The sequence below is a fragment of the Notamacropus eugenii genome, chromosome 4 (genome assembly GCF_028372415.1).
Source record: "Notamacropus eugenii isolate mMacEug1 chromosome 4, mMacEug1.pri_v2, whole genome shotgun sequence".
Taxonomy (NCBI): domain Eukaryota; kingdom Metazoa; phylum Chordata; class Mammalia; order Diprotodontia; family Macropodidae; genus Notamacropus; species Notamacropus eugenii.
In genome coordinates this window covers 172,549,017-172,570,794 of record NC_092875.1, presented here as the reverse complement: position 1 = coordinate 172,570,794, position 21,778 = coordinate 172,549,017, and the positions used below count along the sequence as shown (strand labels likewise).

Genomic DNA, 21,778 nt, shown 5'->3' with positions numbered 1-21,778 from the left:
CTTTCTGCTTCCCTTCTAATCTTGGTGGCATTGGCTTTGGGCAAAAACTTTTCAATTTAATGTAATCAAAATCATCCATTTTGCATTTCATAATGTTCTCTATCTCTTGTTTGGTCATAAATTCTTCCCTTCTCCATAGATCTGACAGGTCTATTCCTTGCTCTTCTAGTAAAAATGTATCTCTTTTGAATGAGCACAAGATAAATAGAGGGCCATGGTTTGAAGATGTTGTAGAAGTAACATATAACCAAGAGAAAACAGCTACTCAATTCATTCCAGCTCCAAATCTAGGATCCTCTGATCAGATTTCGCTTCAGTCTTTTCTGTTTATTTTCTCAAGCTTCCCATTAAAATGTGAGCTCCTTGGGGGCAGGAATCATGTTTTGCCTTTTTTTGTATCCCCAGCACTTGGTCTAGTACCTGGCACATAGTAGGCACTTAATAAATGTTTATTTATTGACTGACTTTGTCAAGAATAATCTTCAGACTGAAAAAGTTAGAAGGAGCATGATTAAGATGACGGTAATGAAAATAATAGCTAGCATTTATAGAACACTTCAAGGTTTTCAGAGTGCTTTACATGTTATCTCATTTGATACTCACAACAACCCTGTGAGGAAGAGGTTATTATCCCATTTTACACTGTTAAGGGACTTGCCACAAAGCCAGTAAATGCCTAAAGCAACTTAGAGCTCAGATCTTTCTGGCTCCACTACACCACCCATCTGCCTTAGCTGCAAACAGGTCAGAAGATAGAAAGCGCGTAGCTATGTATTCTCTTGTTGTTCAGTTATTTCAGCAATGTCTGATTCTCCATGACCGCATATGGATTTTCTTGGCAAAGAAATTAGAACACTTTACCATTTCCTTCTTTAGCTCATTTCGCATATGAAAAAACTGAGGTAAATAGGGTTAAGTGACTTGTCCAGGGTCACACAGATAGTATGTGTCTGAAGCCAGATTTGAACTCAGAAAGATGAGTCTTCCTGACTCCGAACCCTAACCGTAGCTAAAACTTCTCTAAGTTTATGAAACCCCCTGAAATCCATTCATGGACCCCAGGTTAAGAACCCCTGTGTTAGATGGGATTTAGTAAGCCTAAATATGGTAACTTCCCTTATGTTCAGTTAATTAATTGCACAACAACAGAATAGTAGTGCTATGGAAAAATGCTTGATTTGGAGTCAAAAAAGTTGGATTTGAATCCCAACTCCCACCACTTAACTACCTATGTGACCATAGAATATACATACTTCCAATAAGGATTTATTAAGCACCTACTATGGAAGGCAATCTTCAGCAAGGCAGCATGCCTTGGAACCAAGAAAACCTGGGTTGAAGTCCTGACTGACACATACTGGCTGTGTGACCCTAAGAAAGTCACTCAATCTCTCAGTTTCCCTAAGAAATTATATTAGACTAAAAGTTGCCAGTTGGTGATCTATTTTGGTATGGTATGTTTCCTCTCTGGGAGCTCCATACATCAATGAAATCACAAGTCTGGACCCCTCTTCCTCCTCCTACAGGGAGTATCTTTAAGTATTTAAAAAGCTGTCACATAAAAGAGGGATTAGATTCCTTTCCTCCTTTGTGTAGTCTGATTCTGTTTGTGTCCTAAGACTTCAAGCCTGCTTTTTAATTTACCTACTGTATTGCATTATGAACCTATCAGGAGAGATTTCATTAAGGCTGTATAATGTGGCCCTGTGGCATATCATCACAATCTCAAGCATCCTGAGATTACTTTAAGGCCAGCAGTTCACTGATTGCTTCCAGTTATACAGGAGGCTTAAATACCACAGAGGGTAGTAATAAGGAGAGATAATTACCAGCTTCAAAAATACCATGGGCTGCATGAAGTCCACAAAGAGATGCTCCACAATACAGTGTGTGAGGAAGATGGCTTAGATGGCGCATGTCATCCCACCACTGGATGAGTGGGAACATGGTGACCATTTTGCAGCAGGTCAAAGAGAGTGTTATTCTTGAAAATAGAAGAAGGCTGACAGAGGGTTTGTGCCAAAGCTGCAACCAATGAAGGAGATTTCTTAAAACCTCCTCTCCAACCTCTGCAGCTCTTTAGGGACTATGTGGAGAAGGAAAAGAAATTTCCTCATGCACAACTCTTTCCAGAGAGTGTTCAATTACTTTTCTCTTTTTCTACTGTTCAGGGACTGGTGATAAACTCATTGGTTTAGTCAAGATTCTTGGGTAAGGTGAAAAAAAGGTTAGTCATATTTTGTGTTTGCTCACTGAGAAAGGTGGATGGAGCACAGTCATTTAGCACCGTGTACAGTGACGCCTTAGGATGATAATAGTAATAGCTAGTATTTATAAAGCACTTTATATAGCAAAGTTTTTTTAATGTTATTTGCATCATAGAATCTAAAAGAAAAGTAGACTTAGGTATCATCCTTTCCAATCTATTTTACACGAGGTAACTAAAGCCCAGAATGCCAAAATTCACACTGATAGCAAATAATTCAGTTGAGATTTGAACCCAGATTTTCTGACTTCCAATCCAATGCTCTCTCCCCTTGTTGAATGTAGAAACATGTGTCCCAAGTCAAAGTCCTGTCCTTGTTTCCTGGTCCCTTCTTATCGAGAATCGAACACAACTTGAATATGGGTGTAATTAAGAGTAACCATTAGCAAGTTAGAAACTACAATACAAAACTCTCCCAACTGGGGACTATAGTTCTTTTCCAGAGCTTGGCAACATGAGAACTCAGGATTCCTTTAGGCTAGTGGAATTCTAACAGAATGTAGGCATGTCAAGGGAATCTGTGTGGGAGAGGGAGGGAATGAAGCCTTACCCTGTGCCAAACTGAGAAGATCTGATATTCCCCAAGTGGTTGCTTTGTGTCTTTTAAGGTGCCTCTCTCCTTTCTCTGAGTCAGGAATCAGAATTATCCAACACTATGTACACAGTGGGATTTTGTTTCTGGTCAATAGAGTTTTTGGAAAGAAGCCTTCCAAATGATTTTAGAAATGGTGATATTCCATCCTTTTCCCAGATTTTCACCCTTTGTTTAGCCACTTCTATCTAATTCAGTGGAAACTTGCCAGACAAGCCAGTCATGTGATTTGGGATCTAGTGTTAGAGAGGAACTCACAGGCCATCAACCCGCGCCCCCCCCCAATTTTGCATGTAAGAAAACTGAGACAGAGAGATATTAAGTGACTTGACTTGACCAGGCTCATATAACAAGTAAATGTCTGAGGCAGGATTCAAACTTAGGTCTTCCTAACTCCAACTTCAACTCTCTCTTCACCAAGGAGCTATTTCAGTGTTTGGTAGAAGATCCCTTTCCCTTTGCTATTTTCTCCTTCAGTTACCTGCATCTCTATACTTGATTTCATTCCTTTAGCTAGTGCTCAGATACTGCATGCAGGGAGTGTCAGTAATAGCCGCTAATAGTAACAATAATGCAAAGTATTATAGTACTTTAAGAGTTACAAAGGGTTTACCTCACATAGGATATGCAGTGAGGCAAGCATAGAGCTACTGTAAGCATTATTCCTATTTTACAGATGAGGAAACTGAGGCTCAGAGAGGGAAAGGGACTTGCCAATGGACCTACAACCAGTATCAGACACAACATAGGCCCCCATGTTTCCTGACACTAAATTCAACATGCTTCCCACCACACCACACTTCTTGAAGGAATCATTCTGTGGATAAACCCTCTGATATTAACCCCTCTTTATTTTTTTTTTTTAATTTAACTTTCAACATTTATTTTCACACAATTTTGGGTTACAAATTTTCTCCTCTTTTATCCCCTCCCCCCCTCCCAGACCCAAGCTTTCTAATTGCCCCTGTGACCTATCTGCTCTCTCCTCTATCCTCCCTCCCTGCCCTTGTCTCCGTCTTCTCTTTTGTCCTGTAGGGCCAGATAGCTTTCTTGACCCCTTAACCTGTATTTCTTGTTACCCAGTGGTAAGAACATTACTTTTGGTCCTAACACTTTGAGTTCCAACTTCTTTAGCTCCCTCCCTCTCCACCCCTTCCCCTTGGAAGACAGGCAATTCAATATAGGCCATATCTGTTTAGTTTTGCAAATGATTTCCATACTAGTTGTGTTGTATAGGACTAACTATATTTCCCTCCATCCTATCCTGTCCCCCTTTACTTCTATTTTCTTATGGTCCTTTCCCTCCCCATGAGTGTCGACCTCGGATTGCATTCTCCTCCCCATGCCCTCCCCTCTATCCTCCCCCCCACCCTGCTTGTGCCCCTGTCTCCCACTCTCCTGTATTATGAGATAGGTTTTCCTATCAAAATGAGTGTGCATTATATTCTTTCCTTTAGTGGATTGTGATGAGAGTAGACCTCATGTTTTTCTCTTGCCTCCTCTCTTTATCCAACCACTAATAAGTCTTTTGCTTGCCTCTTTTATGAGAGATAATTTGCCCCATATAACTTCTGCCTTTCTCCTCCCAATATTTCTCTCTCACTGCTTGATTTCATTTTTTTTTTAAGATATGATCTCATCCTCTTCAATTCACTCTCTGCACTCTGTCTCTATGTATGTGTGCATGTGTGCATGTGTGTGTGTGTGCTCCCACCCAGTACCCAGATACTGAAATGTTTCAAGAGTTACAAATATTGTCTTTCCATGTAGGAATGTAAACAGTTCAACTTTAGTAAGTCCCTTATGACTTCTCTTTGCTGTTCACCTTTTCATGGTTCTCTTCATTCTTGTGTTAGAAAGTCAAATTTTCTTTCCAGCTCTGGTCTTTTCATCGGGAAAATTTGAAAGTCCTCTATTTCATTGAAAGACCATTTTTTCTCCTGAAGTATTATACTCAGTTTTGCTGGGTAGGTGATTCTTGGCTTCAGTCCTAGTTCCTTTGACTTCTGGAATATCCTATTCCATTCCCTTCTATCCCTCAATGTAGAGGGTGCCAGATCTTGTGCTATCCTGATTGTATTTCCACAATACTTGAATTGTTTCTTTCTAGCTGCTTGCAATATTTTCTCTTTCACCTGGAAATTCTGGAGTTTGGCCACAATGCTCCTAGGAGTTTCTCTTTTTGGATCTCTTTCATGCGGTGTTCTGCGGATTCCTTGAATATTTATTTTGCCTTCTGGTTCTAGAATCTCAGGGCAGTTTTCCTTAATAATTTCATGGAAGATGATGTCTAGGCTCTTCTTTTGATCATGGTTTTCAGGTAGTCCCAGAATTTTTACATTGTCTCTCCTGATTCTATTTTCCAGGTCAGTTGTTTTTCCAATAAGATATTTCACATTATCTTCCATTTTTCGAATCTGCGCGGTATGTTCTGAGATATCTGTCTTTCTCATAAAGTCCTTAGCGTCCATCTGTACCATTCCAGTTTTGAAAGATCTATTTTCTTCAGTGAGCTTTTGAATCTCCTTTTCCATTTGGTTAATTCTGCTTTTGAAAGCATTCTTCTCCTCATTGGCCCCTTGCACCTCCCTTGCCAACTGAGTTAGGCTAGTTCTCAGGGTGCCAATTTCTTCAAGATTTTTTTGGTTCTCCTTTAGCAGGGATCTGATCTGCTTTTCATGCTTCTCCCTCATCCCTCTCATTTCCCTTCCCAGTCTTTCCTCCACCTCTCTAACTTGATTTTCAAAATTCCTCTTGAGCTCTTCCATGGCCCAAGCCCATTGGGTGGACTGGGACACAGAATCCTTGATTTCTGTGTCTTTGCCTGATGGCAAGCATTGTTCCTCCCCATCAGAAAGGAAGGGAGGAAGTGTCTTTTCTCCGAGAAAATACCCTTCAATGGTTTTATTTCTTTTCCCTTTTCTTGGCATTCTCCCCAACCAGTGACCTGACCTCTGAATGTTCTCCTCACACCCACCTCGCCTCCTGGTCCTCCCAGCCAGTTTGGGGACTGAGATTCAAATGCTGCTTCCAGCCTTAGGGCTTTTGGTGGGGGCAGGGCTGCTATTCAGTGTGAGAATTAAGTTCAGGTGCTGAGGTCAGGGGCAGGGCCGCCTCTCTGGCTCAGTTCCCTCAGGGGGTTTATGCACAGACCATCCACAATGGATCCAGGCTCCCGCCCGTTTGGGGAGCCCCTGTCTGTAGCCGCCTCTCAGCTTCTATCTCCTGGGAAGGCCCGAGCCATGGGGGCACCCCACTCCCCTCTCGACCCGCCAAAGACACTCTCTCACCTATCCCCGTCAGTCACCTGTTGGTGGGGGGGCTTGTGCCGCCGCTGGAGATCCCGTCCCCGTAGCCCTCTCGGATCTTTTCCTCACGGTGTCGTGGCCGGGGCAGGGCTGCCCTCTGCTCCCCATCCCGGCGCCCAGTCCACGGCGGGAAGGACCCCCCGCGAGAGGTCTGCAGGTCTCTCTGGAACAGAAATCTCCCTCGCTCCAATATTCCGTGGTCTCTGGGTGCAGAATTCGCCCTGGGTTAGTCCCCTCTAGCCGTTCTGTGGTTTGTGGGTTCGGAGCTATGTGTATGTGCATCTTTCTACTTCGCCATCTTGGCTCCGCCTATTAACCCCTCTTTATTTGCTATGCAGCCATATTTTAGACCTCTGTTAGAATTACCAGACCGCTGTTTGTTGGAAATATCTTTAAAAGAATTCATGCTTTGGGCATTAGGCAAGACTTAGTTTTTCTTTCCAATGTTGAGATTCCATGATTCAGTGAGTTATAGAATCATTGAGTATGAGAAATCATTTAGTCCCATTTCCTTCCCCTTCTCCCTCCCTCACTGCCAAAAGCATGGTACAGAGGTCAGTACACTGACTTTGGACCTAGAAAGATTTGGGTCCAAATCCCATGTCATGTTCCTGCTAGCTGTATGACCCTGGGCAAGTCATTTGATTTCTTCATGCCGTTTTCTTATCCATAAAATGAGAGAGTTGGACTCAGTGACCTCCCTTTCAGCTCTCCATGATACTAATCAACCCCCACATCAGGCAAAATACATTGTGTGCTATATCTAGGTTTCAAAAAGTGTTTGGCAGAGTCTGTTATGATAGCCACACAAACATGATGGAGAAATGGGACCTGTAAGGTAGAGCATTTATGTTGATACATATCTGGTTGAACAGCTGGATCCAAAGAGTTGATTGCTATGTGTTGACCTGGAAGAAGGGGTCCCATAGTGAGTCACAGGGATCTATTCAGCCTCATTCTTGTCTATATTTGTATCTTGTCTTGGATGGAGACACAGACTGCATCCTTATCAAATTTTCAGATGACGTGTGCTGTCAAGGATATTTCACATGCTGGATGACAGAATTAGGGATCCAAAAGAATCTTAATCAGCTGAAGGAATGGGTGACACCATATAAGATGAATTTTAATAGGGATAAAGGTAAAGATTTTTATTTAGCTTTAGAAATCAGTTACACCAATATAGAGTTAGGGAGCAATAGCTCCCTAACTTGATATTAATTCCCATGAAAAAGATATCAAGGAGCTTTGGTAGACTGAAAGTCTATCCAGAGTCAACATTATGACATTTTGTTGTTGTTCAGTCACTTTTTCTGTCATGTCCAACTCTTCGTGACCCCATTTGGATTTTCTTGGCAAAGATACCGAAATGGTTTGCCATTTCCTTCTCCAGCTCATTTTACAGATGAGGAAACTGAGGCAAACAGGGTTAAGTGAGTTGCCCAGGGGTCACACAGCTAGTAAGTATCTGAGGCCAGATTTGAACTCAGGTCCTTCTGACTCCATGGCTGGAGCTTTATATTCACTGTGTCACCCCTAAGAAGCTATTACCTGATATTAATTCCTTTTGGGGGAAAGAAATCAAAGGGTTCCAGTAGAATGCTAGTTGGCTGCCCCCCAAAACCTAATCTGATCTTAGGCTGTATTTTAGTCAATCAATCAATATTTATTAAGTCCTGCTATGTTCCAGGCACTGTGCTGAGCCTTGGAAATACAGAGTAAGACAAAAAACAGTCCCTGCCTTCAAGGAGCTCACCATCTGATAGAGAAAGACAATACATAAAAAGAAGCTGAAAGGGAGGGGGTGGTACCCAGGGTGGGGAGTACAAAGGAGTGGAAAGATGAGATGCCTTCCCCCGCGCTTCTTGAAATGGAGAATATGGAAGGATTACATCCCTCATCCTCTCCACCCTGAAGGAGGAAGAGGCCCCTGGACCAGGGGTACTAACAGTCTCATTTTCAGAGTTGAGGTTTTCTTGTAGGAAGATCCAGAGAACAATGATAATGTCCAAAGGGATCTGTGGTGCCTCAGAGTAGGAAAAGCAATCTTCTCCCTAATCACACATCTCCAAAGGAAACACTTGAACAATGGGAGATCGTGAAACCATGCCACGTGAGCATCTTTGGAAGGAAATGGGAATATTTAGACCAGAGAGGATTTTCCAGGGCATAATAACCATCTTCAGTTATTTGAAGGCCTATCACAAGGAAGAGGCATTAGATTTAATTTTGTTTGGCAAAACTTCTGTTAAGACAGAAGTAAGACCACTGAATAACAGCTACAGGGAGGCAAATTTCAATTTAGTATTAGAAGCAAATCTCTTAAAAGTTGCTATTCAGAAATGGAGTGAGGTTTCTTATTAGGTAATGTATTCCCTGCCGCTGATGAAAGGGGATTTTATAGAAGGGATTCACAAAACTAGGTTGCTCAGTGGATAAAGTGCCGGACCTGGAGTCAGGAAGGTCTGAGTTCAAATCCAAACTTAGACCCTGCCTAGGTGTGTGACCCTGGGCAAGTCACTTAACCTCTCTCTACCTCAGTTTCTTCAACTGTAAATAGAGATAATAATAATAATACGTACCTTCCAGGATTGTTGTGAAGACCAAATGAGATAGTGTGCACTTAGCATACTGCCTTCACATAATATAATATATAAGATTAAGTAGATCTGTGAGAGCCTTCCAAATCTGAAATTCTAAGATTCAATGAGTCCTGGGACATAAACTATTAGAGCTGAAATGGAGTTCAGAAATCTTCTAATCTAAACTTTCTCTGTCTCCTAATTATATTGAAGAAGAAAGAGTGCCCAAGATCATACAAAGCACAGACTATAATCCAAACTTAAAGATTCCCAATCGAAGCCTCATTCTCCTTTACCATGATGTGTGTATGTGTTCATAAAGATATATATGTTTATATTCTAAATATACATATGTGTGTATATTTAAACTGTATGTGAAATGTAAAAGAGATAAATGTCAGGTCCTACACTTGGACTGAAACAGTCAACCTCATTAGCACAAGCTACAAAGAAGGATGTTGGTGGATTACAAATTCCATATGAGTCAGTAATACAATAGAGAAACCAAAAAAGTTAATTTAATTGTAGTCTTCCTTAATTGAAGCATGGTTACAGGCGGAATGAAAGTGATGATCCTGCCATACTCAGTGCTGTTGAGACCACAGCTGAAGTGCTGCATTCAGTTCTAGGTCCCCAACATTAGGAAATGCTTTGACAAACTGGGGGTGGAAGAAATTGGTAAAGGGATTGGAAGCCATGCCAATGTAGGGTCCATTGAAGCATCTGGTAATATAGTAAAGAGGAGAAGATTGGGCTGGAGGGGATACAATAGCTATTTTCACATATGTGAAGGGTTGTCCAAGGAAGAAGAATTGTATTTATTGTGCTTGGCCTGACAACTCAGAATTAAAATGAGTAGGTAGAAGATTCATGGAGGGAAGAATTGTCAACAAATAGAGCCATCCCAAAATGGAATGAGCTTCCTCAGGAGGTGGGGTGATTTCCTCGTTCCTGGAAGTCTTTAAGCTCCAGGATCACTTGTCAGAGGCTAGTAGTCACTCATCAGGGGAATTATGAAGAGGAGTGAGTCTTTGGTTAGGGGTTAAAGTAGATTACCTCTGAGATATACATCCACAGTTGGTAAAATAAGATCCTTATTTGCCACATCCTTCTTAATTCTCACAACCACCCTAATTATTATTTTTCCTAAGGAGAAATAATACATACTTTAGTGCCCACCATCTTCTTGTCTGTTGAGGAAAAAAAATAATCACATGCAATTTATCAGAAGCCACAACCCCAGCCCAGGTGCGATACCAAACACAGAATAAGACCCTCTCACTGCCCAGGAAGCTCACAGTCTGAAAGCTTAATCATGTCCTTTGTATTTTGAGCACCATAGGAACTTGAAAAATTTCACTAACAGGCTTTGTATCTTTGAAGTATTTTCCCAGAGTCCCTCCGGTGGTTAATGGCCACACAGCAGTTTGAGCCAGCAAAGAAGCTGATCCTGCATTTCACGCAGAAAAACCGCATGAATCCTGAGAATGATATTAAAGGAGTGATGCCTGGTGAGTATGTGCATGCCCAGGGAGGCAGCCATGCCCTGGAGCCTTGGAGTAGTGTGAGCATCTAATCTATGGAGCCTAATAGACCAGAACTCAGTATTCCAACAGTTCTTAGATTTTCTTTCGTTGGTCTGTTTTATCAGGTAGCTTCCATTGCCAGCCAAATATTCCCACTTTATTTGGCATGGATCTGTTGAACAGAAATAGTAACAATGTTTACCCAAGCAACTTGAAAGTGGGTTGAATTACTCCCAAACTATAGTGGTCATCGGATATTGATTAGACATGCTAATAAAAGAAGCTAACTTTGCTATAAAAACAGCAAACAAAAGTTTGGAGAAATTAATTATTAGCCAAGCATAAACCTGGCCTTCAGCTAGGGTATTCTATAGAAGATGAATGTAAAATCCTTGGCCTACAGCCTGCTCAGCCAGTCTTGTCAGTACTCTCTTAGTCACTTCTAACCATAAACATACTTTGGAATTTAATATTCAGTGTCAGAGTCTTTAACCATCTCTTTTCCCCTTAAATATAGCCTCTTAAGATTGCCCACAGTATTTTTTATTGTAACCATTTGGGTAGCAAAAAACAGGGAACAGTTTTCTTTTTCATTGCTTTCTCTTCCTTTCTGAAATCTCTGCCCTCAGGTACAGGCATTCCTTATGTCCAAACCAGATGTTCTTTAAATGTGGGCCAGGAGTCCTGTTGGGGGTGGAAGTGGGATGGGGGGATCTGTGAGGTCAAAACTACTTTCATAATGATATTTATGTGTTTTCATTTCAAATATAGTTAAAATCATTAAATATAACCCATATAAATAAAAGCTTTTTAGGAGTAGGAGGGAATACGTCTTCAATAATATTTTAGGGGATCCTGAGATCAAAAAGTTTGACAACTGCTGACCTAAACTAATGTTTGAGATAAGACCCTGGTCTTAAAAGCCTCCAATTTTACCAGCTCTGTAAACAGTTGGAAGCTTATTGTAATGCACAGTTTAGGGTCAGAGATTTAGAAAAGAGAATTTAGAAGTTATCTTGTCCAACCCCCTCTCATTTTATAAATGATAAAACTGAGACTCAGGCAGGTAACTTGCCAAGTTCTCACAAGCAAAATTTGAACACTATTCCTGTGACTTCAGAGCTAGATTACTTTTTGAAACTTGGCATATAATAGTTATGACTCCAGTCCAAGAGAGTAAATCCAGATATTACCCATGAGTCCTAAACACATTAAAAACTCTATTTTAGGTGGCAAAAAAAAAACCCTTTTCTTCCTCTTCAGAGACAAAATAGTACAAAGGAAATAGCACTGAATTTGGAGTCAGAAGACCTGAGTTTAAATCCTGGCTTTATTATTGACTATATAGGTAACCATCTGTAAGTTGTTTAACCATTATGGGCTTTAGTTCCATTTCTGTAAAATGAGGAGATTGGACTCAGTAATCTCTGAGGTCCTTTCCAGCTCTGGATCACTGAATCACTCCTAGGTGAGACTTCACGATAGCAGGCAACTCAGTCAATCAGTAATAATTTGGAGGAACCCACTTCAAATGCTCTAGCCCTTTTGGAATGGAGGTGTGTGCCGCATATTTGAGTAATAAAGTTCATGTAACTCTTAAGGAGACAAGTGGTGTCCCTTGTGTGTTGTGTACAATAAGAGATCTGAGAAAATGGAAGGGGGATAACACTGACTTCACAAATACTTCTTAATAGAAGCATTAGTCTTCTTGAAAGAATGTAAACTCCTTGCAGATAAGGACTGTTTTGTCTCTACAGTGCCCAGCACAGTGCCTGACGCTTAGTAGGGACATGATCATTACTTGCTGGCTGATAGATCGATTCCTACAGAGTCTAGGCTGGGTGATCACAAAGATCCCTTCCATTTCTGGGGTTCTGTTCATTCAACATGCATTTACTAAAGGACAAACTCTATGTGAATGACTGTGTGAGAGATGCTGACAAAATATAAAGTTTAGGTAAGATATAATGCCTCTGATTTTATGCAAAAAAAGCCTAAATAAGCTAAAGTAGTTGACTTTTTCTCATGGTTTATTCAGAAGGTAGGTAGGGGTGATGTGGGGCTAGTGTATGTACCCAGATGCGTGTGTACAGCAGTGCTCCTGTGACTTTGTATATATGTGAGTATCTGTGTCTATTACCTTCTGGTAGCAACCTGTTCATTTGGATAATGAAGAACTGAAAACAGTGTTTTATTTTCCAGTGGGGTCCACTTGCCTTGTCCTCATTTCCAAAGAGTTCTTGCTAAAAAATCAAGCACTAAATCTGTTATCAGAACCAATTCCAGTAGCTCTAAGAAAATGTTACTTTCCTTTTGGACTTCATTAGATTGACTTTTAAGACTTGAAGAAAAATTTCTTTTGGAATATTTGCTTAATTAAATTACCACACCCCCACTCACTGTTCGGATTTTAAAGAAACAAACTTTTTTCCCCTTTGATCTTAACTGTGCCATTATATTTTCCTTCTTTCTTGTAAAAAAGTGGTATCATGATTTTTTCCCCTTGTGATTGTTGCTCACGTTTATTCATATTCTGATGTAGCAAGAAGAGACTTGAGAGAAAAGGTATCTTTGCATGTGTGACTTGTGGAAAGGGAACAAAAGATGCCTATCTTGTTTGAAAGCAGGGAGGGTGGCATTTCAGTGTCAGCTCTGCAAGGCCTCCTGTTCCACATGAGCTTCTTGATTTCTCTTTGCCCAGCTGTCAGTCATACCATTTCAACATTTTAGTGCATTGCTTTGTGGGAAAATAGCACGCCTGTTTTACCTTCCAAACAGTTGCTCATTCTAGCTTGCTTTCTTTGCCTAGGTTTCTTTTCTACTGCTAAACTGTCTCTCAGTAACTCAGACCAAATACAGCCAAGAAATGTTAGAGGAATGTTTATCAGGTGGAAACCAACAGTGAGAGCCCAAATAAGTGTGTAGCCAATTGTGTCAACCAGTGTCTTATATCTTATGTATACACACATACACATGTATGGGCCTCAGCCTTGGTATGCTTTTTTACTTTGGATTTACATTGAACAAATGATACCACAAAAGGGAAAATTAAGAACTCAAAGTTTCCACTCTTCTGTCTGTCCCAGGTTGTTCGAAGTGTCCTTGGACTTCCTCTTAGAACCTGTCTGGTTTGTTTTTGAACATTTCAACACAATCCTTTGAGTTAGCATTGTGACTCAATCGTCATATGCCCAGCATCGTTGCGTGACGTGTGCGGGTCTCACCTGACTGCAATAGGGCAAACATGGAATTCGTGTTACAGGCTTTGCTTGTTCCAGGCATAACCGTGTGGAATGTAATCAAGTGCTATGACCAAGCATAGCTGTATGGTTAGATAGCCATCCACTCTGTAGTTTGGTGGATGTTTATAGGCATTCAGGATGGGTGTGGGAAAGAAGAACAGTGTTGGCCCAAATATACAATGGTTGAGTAGATTTTTAAGATTGAGGTCCATATGGTTGCTAACTATTTCTTGCTTCTAAAGAAGGCCTGTTCTGCCATTTAATTACTTCTATTTCTAAATCTAGAGCTGAGGGGGTGAGGGGTTGGAGGAAGCCAATAACTCTTTGAGTTTACTTATGAATGTGGGTTTTTTTTTAAATGTTCAGTGCCTCAAGGAAGGACATAAAACCTGATTATTTCCTACAGAGTCTAAAATCCATTAGTCTATGAACCTCAAATGCCTAAAGACTTTTGGGAAAAGGATATGACTCTTGTGGCATACTTTCAAAAGAACTGTGATGGTTCCTCCCAGGCCTTATCTTGAGTGGACTGCAGCTGCTTTCTCCCCTCTGGCCACATCAGGGGACAACTGGCTGGCGGTCTTACCGCCTAGTCCTTCAAGTCCTGGACAGATCCCATGCTTCCCTCTGGAGCATTCTCAGGTAAGCCCTTTTCTAGGGGCCATGATGTCCTTCTCTAGTCAATAGTATCCTCTGGGGCATCCCTGAAGCAAGGCAAGTTAGAGCAGTTGAACCAGGGCAAGGACAACATCCTTCCATTGCCTTGGTTTCATCCATGCAATAAAATTCAGAATTATACAGTGATGCTGGGAGGAGGGAAGGGAACAGAAATAACTTATCCACCCTAGAGTACAGAAACAGCATGCATAACAGGGCAAGAGACTGCACCAGAAAAATGGACATCCTGTCCTCCCCACATGAAACAGGCTCAGCATGTTAGAAAAGGAGTTCAGTTTTTTTTTTCCTGGTGACTGTAATCAGATTATTCTCTGTTGTGTGTGGTAAAGCAGAAGGGAGAGTGTGAAGCAAGGAAGTAGTTTCAGGTTTTTCACTGAAGTTTTTAGAAACTGTTATCTTTAACACTGTGTATCCTAGAAAAACCCTTCTTTCCTAATTATGCCAAGTGAGAAATCTAGCTCTGCAGACGCTGAGTTATATCAATGATACAAAGAATACAGGACTCCTGGATTTCCCTGCCTTCCCTCTCCCATCCCTCTCAGGAAAAGAGTCTGTTAACTCCAAGGAAATGTACAAGTTATGATTTGAGAAAATGGTGACATGACAACAATAGCCCCAGAAAGAATAATAACTTGAAAATTGTGTTTGGGCTTGTCTGGTTCCTTTTACTGACTACCAGCAACTCTAAGTTTAGCATTTCTGGGTGCTATTACTGACCCAATTGCTAAACCAAAAAAAAAATTCATGATATTAATATACCAAGCATTCCTTGAGTACCTACTGTGTGCAAGGGTCAACGCTAGACACTTAAGACACAAAGATATGTGTGTATACAAAAATATAATACAGACCTTACTCTCAACTTGGGCTATGCAGGAAGGATCTTTAGCAGAACACTAGGAGAAATTTGAGGTGAGAAAGACCACTTTCACCTGAGAATGAAAATACTGCTATTATTTTAACAAAATGAAAGAGAAGGACAAATATGAACACACACACACACGTTTCGGCCTTTCAGGGATCCTTGATTGTGTTTGTGTTTTTCCTCTACCAGTAAAAATTGTGACTACTCTACAACTTAATAGATGGTCTTCCAGAGCTGACTCTAGCAGCTTTAACCCGAGAAATTCACTCCTCAGCAGCTAATCTCTCTCACTCTGTACTGGCCAAACTGGTCCTCAGACAGCAGGCATCATCTGTCGCTTGCCCCAGACTCAAAACTTTCCAAACTGGCATAGTCCTCAAGAAACCAGAGTTATCTCCACACCATAATGAGGCATTAGTGAGTGAACTTAATGACGGTTAAACACATGCACTAATATACAGAGAGAGAGAAATATTTATCTTTCCACCTTAACATTACATTCTAAAATTACTTGGAAAAAGCATTGTAGTATAGTAACTAGAAAGATCTTTGGATTTGGATCCCAAGGATCTGGGTTTGAATCCCAGCTGTACTACTTACTAGATACATAATCTTGAGCAAAACCTCCCACCTCCCTAGAGCTCAGTTCACTCATCTGTAAAATGAAGGGATTGGACTAGAATCAGGGGTAGGGAACCTCCTGGCCTCAAGGCCACATGTGAGCTTCTCAGTCCTTGGGTGTAGCCTTTTGACTGAGTCAGAGTTTTACAGAACAAATCCTTTTATTTGTTCTGTGAAGTTTGGATTCAGTCAAAGGACTGCACTTGAAGACCTAAAGGGCCACATGTGGCCTTGAGGCCACAGGTTCCCCACCCCTGAATTGACCTTTGAGTCCTCATCCATCTCTAAATCTCTGGTCCTATGAATAGATCAGGAATTAACTTCCAAGTTAAGGAAGAGAAATCTACCATAGTCATCTCTGTGTTCTTCATGGAAGAAGAAATTGTAGAATTCCAGGATTAGGAAGTGTTGCTATTAAAGCTGAGAGATGATATGGGATAGTGAGTGGAGTAGCATTGGATTTAGGAACCTGGAGGCCTGGGTATAGGGCCCAGCTCTGCCCTTTGCTAGCTGTAGGACTGAATGATTTGGAACAAGTTCATTCTTTCTTAAGCCTCAGTGTCCTCACCTGTTAAAGTGATGAGGTTAGAAGATCTCTAAATCCCCTTCTATCTCTGTTATGATTCTATGATACTTTAATATGTGGTGGTTTATTATGGCATTATGCAGCTAATTTTGATATCAGATGCAGCATGATCTGATGTTTTAATGTTTTCTACTACCAAAACACTAACTGCCTATGAGGGAAATAATATTTTATTTAATAAGATTCATCTGAACTATTCAATCTGAGCCATTAAATTAGCCTTATTTTGCAGTAGGGGAAAACTAAGCGCTGTGAAGTAAATAAAGCATCTCTCTCAAGACTGGAAAGAATCCATGGAAGAAAGTCACAAAATTCTTTCCACATTAATGTGGGACATGGGGAAGTTCTAGAAACTCAGCAAGTTTACAGGTCCGCCCCCACCATTTTTCTGTGTCAGGACATGTAAAAAAAAAATGTCCTTCTTTTTCTGCTGTGAATGCTGTCAAATCATTCTTAATAAAAAAGAAAGAAAAGAAAATACCCAAATCCTCGTGATTATCAGTGTACATATATTGGGGGGGGGGGGCAGGTGGGGTTTCCCCTTCTAGACTTCAACTGATAGGATTGCTTAACACTCTCATGCCATTGGGTGATGGCCAGGAGGTAGATAAACCATTACTGTGACTTTAGAACACACAGTGGAAGGGGAGGGGGTAGCATATCTTCTCTGACAGAAGCATCTGCTACTGGCAGAAGTACTAGCCGTGGGGATACAGCAATAGCTGGAGCGATCAGGAGAATTAGAGACTGCTGTTTGTTGTTCAGTTGTGCTCAACTCTTTGTAACCTCATTTGGGGTTTTCTTGGCAAAGATACTGAAATGGTTTGCCATTTCCTTCTCCAGTTCATTTTACAGATGAAGAACTGAGGCAAACAGGATCAAGTGACTTGCCCAGGGTCACACAGCTAGCAAATGTCTGAGGCTGGATTTGAATTCAGGAAGATGATTCTTCCTGATTCCTAGCCCAGTTCTCTATCCAATGTGCCATGTAGCTGCTGCTTCTCTCTTGAGACAGTTCTATTTCCTGATGAATAATCAGTTTCCATTTAAATGCTGAAGGTTCCTCTGCATGTAGGCTTTTCTTACCACTGCCACTCTTTTCTTTGATTTTCGTCCACTCCAGTTTCTTTTTTATGCTTGACCTGGAGGTTTCAAGGGGGCATGGCTCAGCAGTACGAGATGTCATAAGATGGGCTGTGAGGAGAAGGGAGGTTGAGCAGCTTTGCCTTTCCATTTCTGAACATGTGAAGTTGATAGCAGACGGCTGAGAGGTTTTGTTTCTTGCTCTTTAATTGGCAAATCAACACCTAGAAAAGAACTTCTTTATCTTATTAATGTAGGAAAGAAAAAAGAGAGAGAAAGAGGAAGGGAGGGAAGGAGAAAGGAAGGGAGAAAGGAAGAATGAAAGAACCGTACTCATTTGGAATTGCCATTAGAATCCACAAGAAAATTGGTCAAATTATCCTCTCCAACAATTATTTACTAAGCACCTGGTAGGACAAAATGAGAACAATCCCTTCCCTTGAGGAGCTTACATTCTGCTGGGTGAAGACAATGCTGGATGAGGAAGGGCTTCCATAGACTGAGCTTTGCAGGAAGCCAAGGAACCTCAAAGGTGGAGGTAAGAAGGGAATGGGGGAGCCCAAAGTTGTACTGCTCAACCTGATCACCTATTTTGTTCCATTGCCTTGGCTTTGAATCACTTTCTCCTGTTTCTGTGGATTAAATCCATCCTCTAAGCATGAAAATCTGCCACCATTTCAATTTAGCAAATGTTCACAAGGTGCTCATTATGTACAAGACTCTGTGTTAGATTCTGGAAAGATTTTTTTTTTTAATATAATTACTATGCCTAAGAACCCCAGTCTAGGAAGAATATAAGATACAAATGTAGATATTTCAGTACAAATTAGAAAATTACTAAGGACATAGGAGAGGTCAAACAAAATCGCCTGACAGATTCTGAGAAGAAGGGATAATTTCTGTTTAGGATAGGGGTAAGGGAGGAGAATGATCAAAGAAGGTTTCTTGGAAGAAGTGATATTTGAGTTGGGTCTTGAAGGGGAAGATGGATGTTGATACGTCAGTAGATGGGATCTGAGGATGCAAAGAGTTGCTTTCAAACAGGGATGGTGCACAGCAAGGCATAGATATAAGAGAGGAAATGGAGATTAGTCCAATTGGAATAGATCTTAGAATCTATTATTATTAGAATCTAAAGAGCTGCATGGGGAAAAAAAACTAGAAAAGTTACCGGGGACGTGTGTCTGTGTGTGTCTCTGTGTGCGTGTGTGTGTGTGTGTGTGTATTTTCTGTGTGCTCTGGAGTCCCAAGAGAAGAGTCCCCAAAATGCTTTGAGTAATAGCAGGTAAAATAAGTATATGGATAGACAAAATCCTGGAATCACAGACCAGAGTGGAAATCAGGTTCTGCCATGTGTGTACTACCTGTGTGACTAGAGCTAGTTAATTACCCTCTCAGGTTCTCAGATTGTTCATCTGTAAACTAAGAGGATTGGATGAGGTGGTCTCTGAAATCCCTTTTAGCTCTAAAATCCTATGATCCTAGTTTAAAGGATAACAGTATTCATTTGTCTGAATAGGTTCTAATGTAGTTTTTCTTCATTGGTCACAACTCATCAAGAGTTTTCATTCTTACCTCTTCTAGCTGCCCCTTGATGCTACCTGCATCCTAGTTGTGTAGGAAGAAGCCAAAGTCTTGTATTGATGAGACATGCTGGATATATGCTAATCTAGGAATGAATAGGCTGGTAAATTAAATGGGAGTGTAGTGAGAGGTCTTTTCTTGGAACAGGGTACTGGAAGATTTTTCTTTTCTGGCAGGGCAAAGAGACAACTTTGTGAATGTCTTGTCCAAGGAGACTCCAGAGGGAATTGTGGTTTGACACAAAAGGTAACTCAGATTCTCTGGAGAATGAAAGGAAGAACATGTATCACTGAGAGAGGAGTAACCATCCTGCCATGGTGTTGTAGGAACAGGACACTTTTCAGTTTCTGGCTTTTGGATCTGGTCTTAGTGCTCTGTGAAAAAAACAAGAGGTGAGGGGCCATTTGACCATACCTGCGTTGTTTCAATAAAAATACATCTAGTTTTTCAAGGCTGTGAATATAGAGAGTAAATTATGAAGATATGGACACCAGGCATTGGGAAAATGGATATCGTTTTCTTTTTTTAAATCCAGTAAATGTGATATGACAGTATAAATACAAGATCCTGAGACAGATAACTGCATGTGGTACTCGTGACTGTTTGCTTAGGAGGGACAGAGTTCTGAATCTCTGAGGAACATTTTTTCCTTTCCCAAAAGAGGGAGAGAATTGCTTGATTTGTTTTATTAGATGCTTCACTAAGTATTGCACTGATAGGCTGGAGTATCATTATAAAATTTGTATCTTCACCAAGAGTTTCAGAAAAAAACTCATATTGATAATGTTTCCATGTTTTTGCTTCAGGTGCTATTGGAAGAATTCTACAGTAACATCAAATCCAGACTTATGTTCCATTTTCTCTTCTCCCTTGTCTTATCCCATCTTGGGAAGGTGGGGGGTGTGGGGCAGAAATGTTCTTCCTTTCCCAAAATGACAAAAGCCAGAAGTGGACCTGGTCAGCTTGGAAGGGAGCCAGCAGATTCCCTGTCAGGGGGTCTCATGGTCTTGTTTCATTGCAGAACTGGAGAAGGAACTTTCCAGGAGGCCCAAGAAGGTGTGCATTGTAAAAGTGGTGGGGACGAGGAACCTGTGGAAAAACATTGTGGTCCTGTGCATAAACTCGTAAGTATGGAGAAAGCCAGGGCAGAAAGGGAATAGAAAGGTTGGGGGCATCAGGGAAGGGCAGTTAAAGGAGAGGTACACGTTTCTCCTCTGTGTTCTTGATAAGAAGGGGGCAGTCAGTCTTAGCCTTCTCACCCAAATATGGAATTGTGGCCTTTGAAAGAAAAGACTCTCTCTCTCTAATCTGTTCTATCTGAAGGCAAACATCTTGGGAGTCCACTGGGACCTCCCTGTAGTTCAAATAGAGGAAACCTTGTGAATGAGCCTATCTTAGAAAATTCTTCTCCATTTCTAATATAGTTTTGGAATGGGACCCCACACAGACCCACCTTATAGTGAATTTCTTTAATAAATTGGATTAGAGGTAAGATTTTTGTGTCACTGGTATGTATAATGCCTGAGAATGTGAATAAAAGTCCCACGTGAGGAAGTGTGACAAAGCAGTATTAGACTGGGAGCCAGAGGAACCTGAGTTCAGATCCCAGTTCTTCCACTAAGTTATGTAAAGTTTGGGCAAGTCACTTCCATTTGAATATCTCAGGCTCCTCATTTAAAATAAGGGAGTGTGACTAGATTGTCTCTAGCGTGATTTACAGTCTCTAAATTCCATGGATGGGATTCATATAGGATCTTATAGAGGATTTCAAACCTCCAGAAGGTCTTGTATTGGGTCTGAAACAACAGGATTCATAGAACTAAATATTTTTAAGGGAACCCTTTTCAATATGTATGTTCTTCCATTTGTGACCTACATTGAGTGGATTTTCCCAGTATCTCTGGTTGCCTATTATCTCTCCAAACAAGTAACTGACAGCTATCTTCCCTCCTCCTCAGCCTCCCACTCAAGTTTTCTTTAGCAGCCCCTTCTAATCTGATTTCAGATTCTTCTTTCCAACTTGTATCTTCTGAGCCCCATTTTACAGTTGAGGAAACTAAGGCTCTGAGGACACTTCCTTAGAACACAGAGACCAAACAGATTTCTTCTGTTGTCTATTCCCAGCTAAATAACTCTACCTTTCCCTTGGCTAATACCAGAAAACACTGTATTTGTGCTTTAAATGTACTGTTTTGGGTTTCCCTATGGTTTTAAGGTGAGAGTTCTGTCATAGGGTGTTAGAGTTGAAATAAGCATTCCCAAACATCCAGTCCAACCTCTCGCAGACCATCAGTGTGGGTCTGGGAGGTCCCCTATCTATGCCCCTCCTAAGTTGTTACTCATAATTATATTTTTGACACATAGATAATCTCATATTTAATTTTTTGAGGAAGAAATAAAATTCTCAAAAAACCACTATGCCCACCGCTCAGAATACTAGATTTCAAAAGAATATAGCTTGAGAAGCACTAATCTCATCAACCAGATCACCTTATTTTGCAGATAAGTAACTAAGGCCTGGAAAAGTTAATGGCCTGTCTCTGATCACATAATGAGGTATGACAGAGCTGACCGTAGAAGTCTAGGTCTTCTGACTCTGTTCAGGTGGGAGTACGGTACCCACCCAAAGCAGTCCCTCATGTGCTAAACGCTATATTTGGTAAATAGGCTAATGAGGGAAACATAGTTGGTGTTTTCCTTCAACATTGAGATTGCAGAGATGAGAAACTTGACAGGTGATATGTAAAGTTAATAGATTATTAAAACTCTGGTGGGAAAAGCCAGTCATGTCAGTTTTTATGGCAATTTTAAGGCCAGTAAAACTCCCAGGTTTCAAAGAGGTCAG

At 40.9% G+C, this 21,778-nt stretch overlaps 1 protein-coding gene across 4 annotated transcripts in view; it reads left to right on the top strand.

The window, feature by feature from the left end:
- Window positions 1-21,778, top strand: part of SLC22A23 (solute carrier family 22 member 23) — a 254,170-nt gene that overhangs the window by 202,844 nt on the left and 29,548 nt on the right. For all 4 annotated transcript variants that reach the window (XM_072603690.1, XM_072603692.1, XM_072603693.1 and 1 more), the window contains exons 5-6: window positions 10,132-10,259; window positions 19,955-20,057. In XM_072603690.1, coding sequence (XP_072459791.1) covers window positions 10,132-10,259; window positions 19,955-20,057 — 231 coding nt within the window. The remainder of the gene's footprint in view (window positions 1-10,131; window positions 10,260-19,954; window positions 20,058-21,778) is intronic.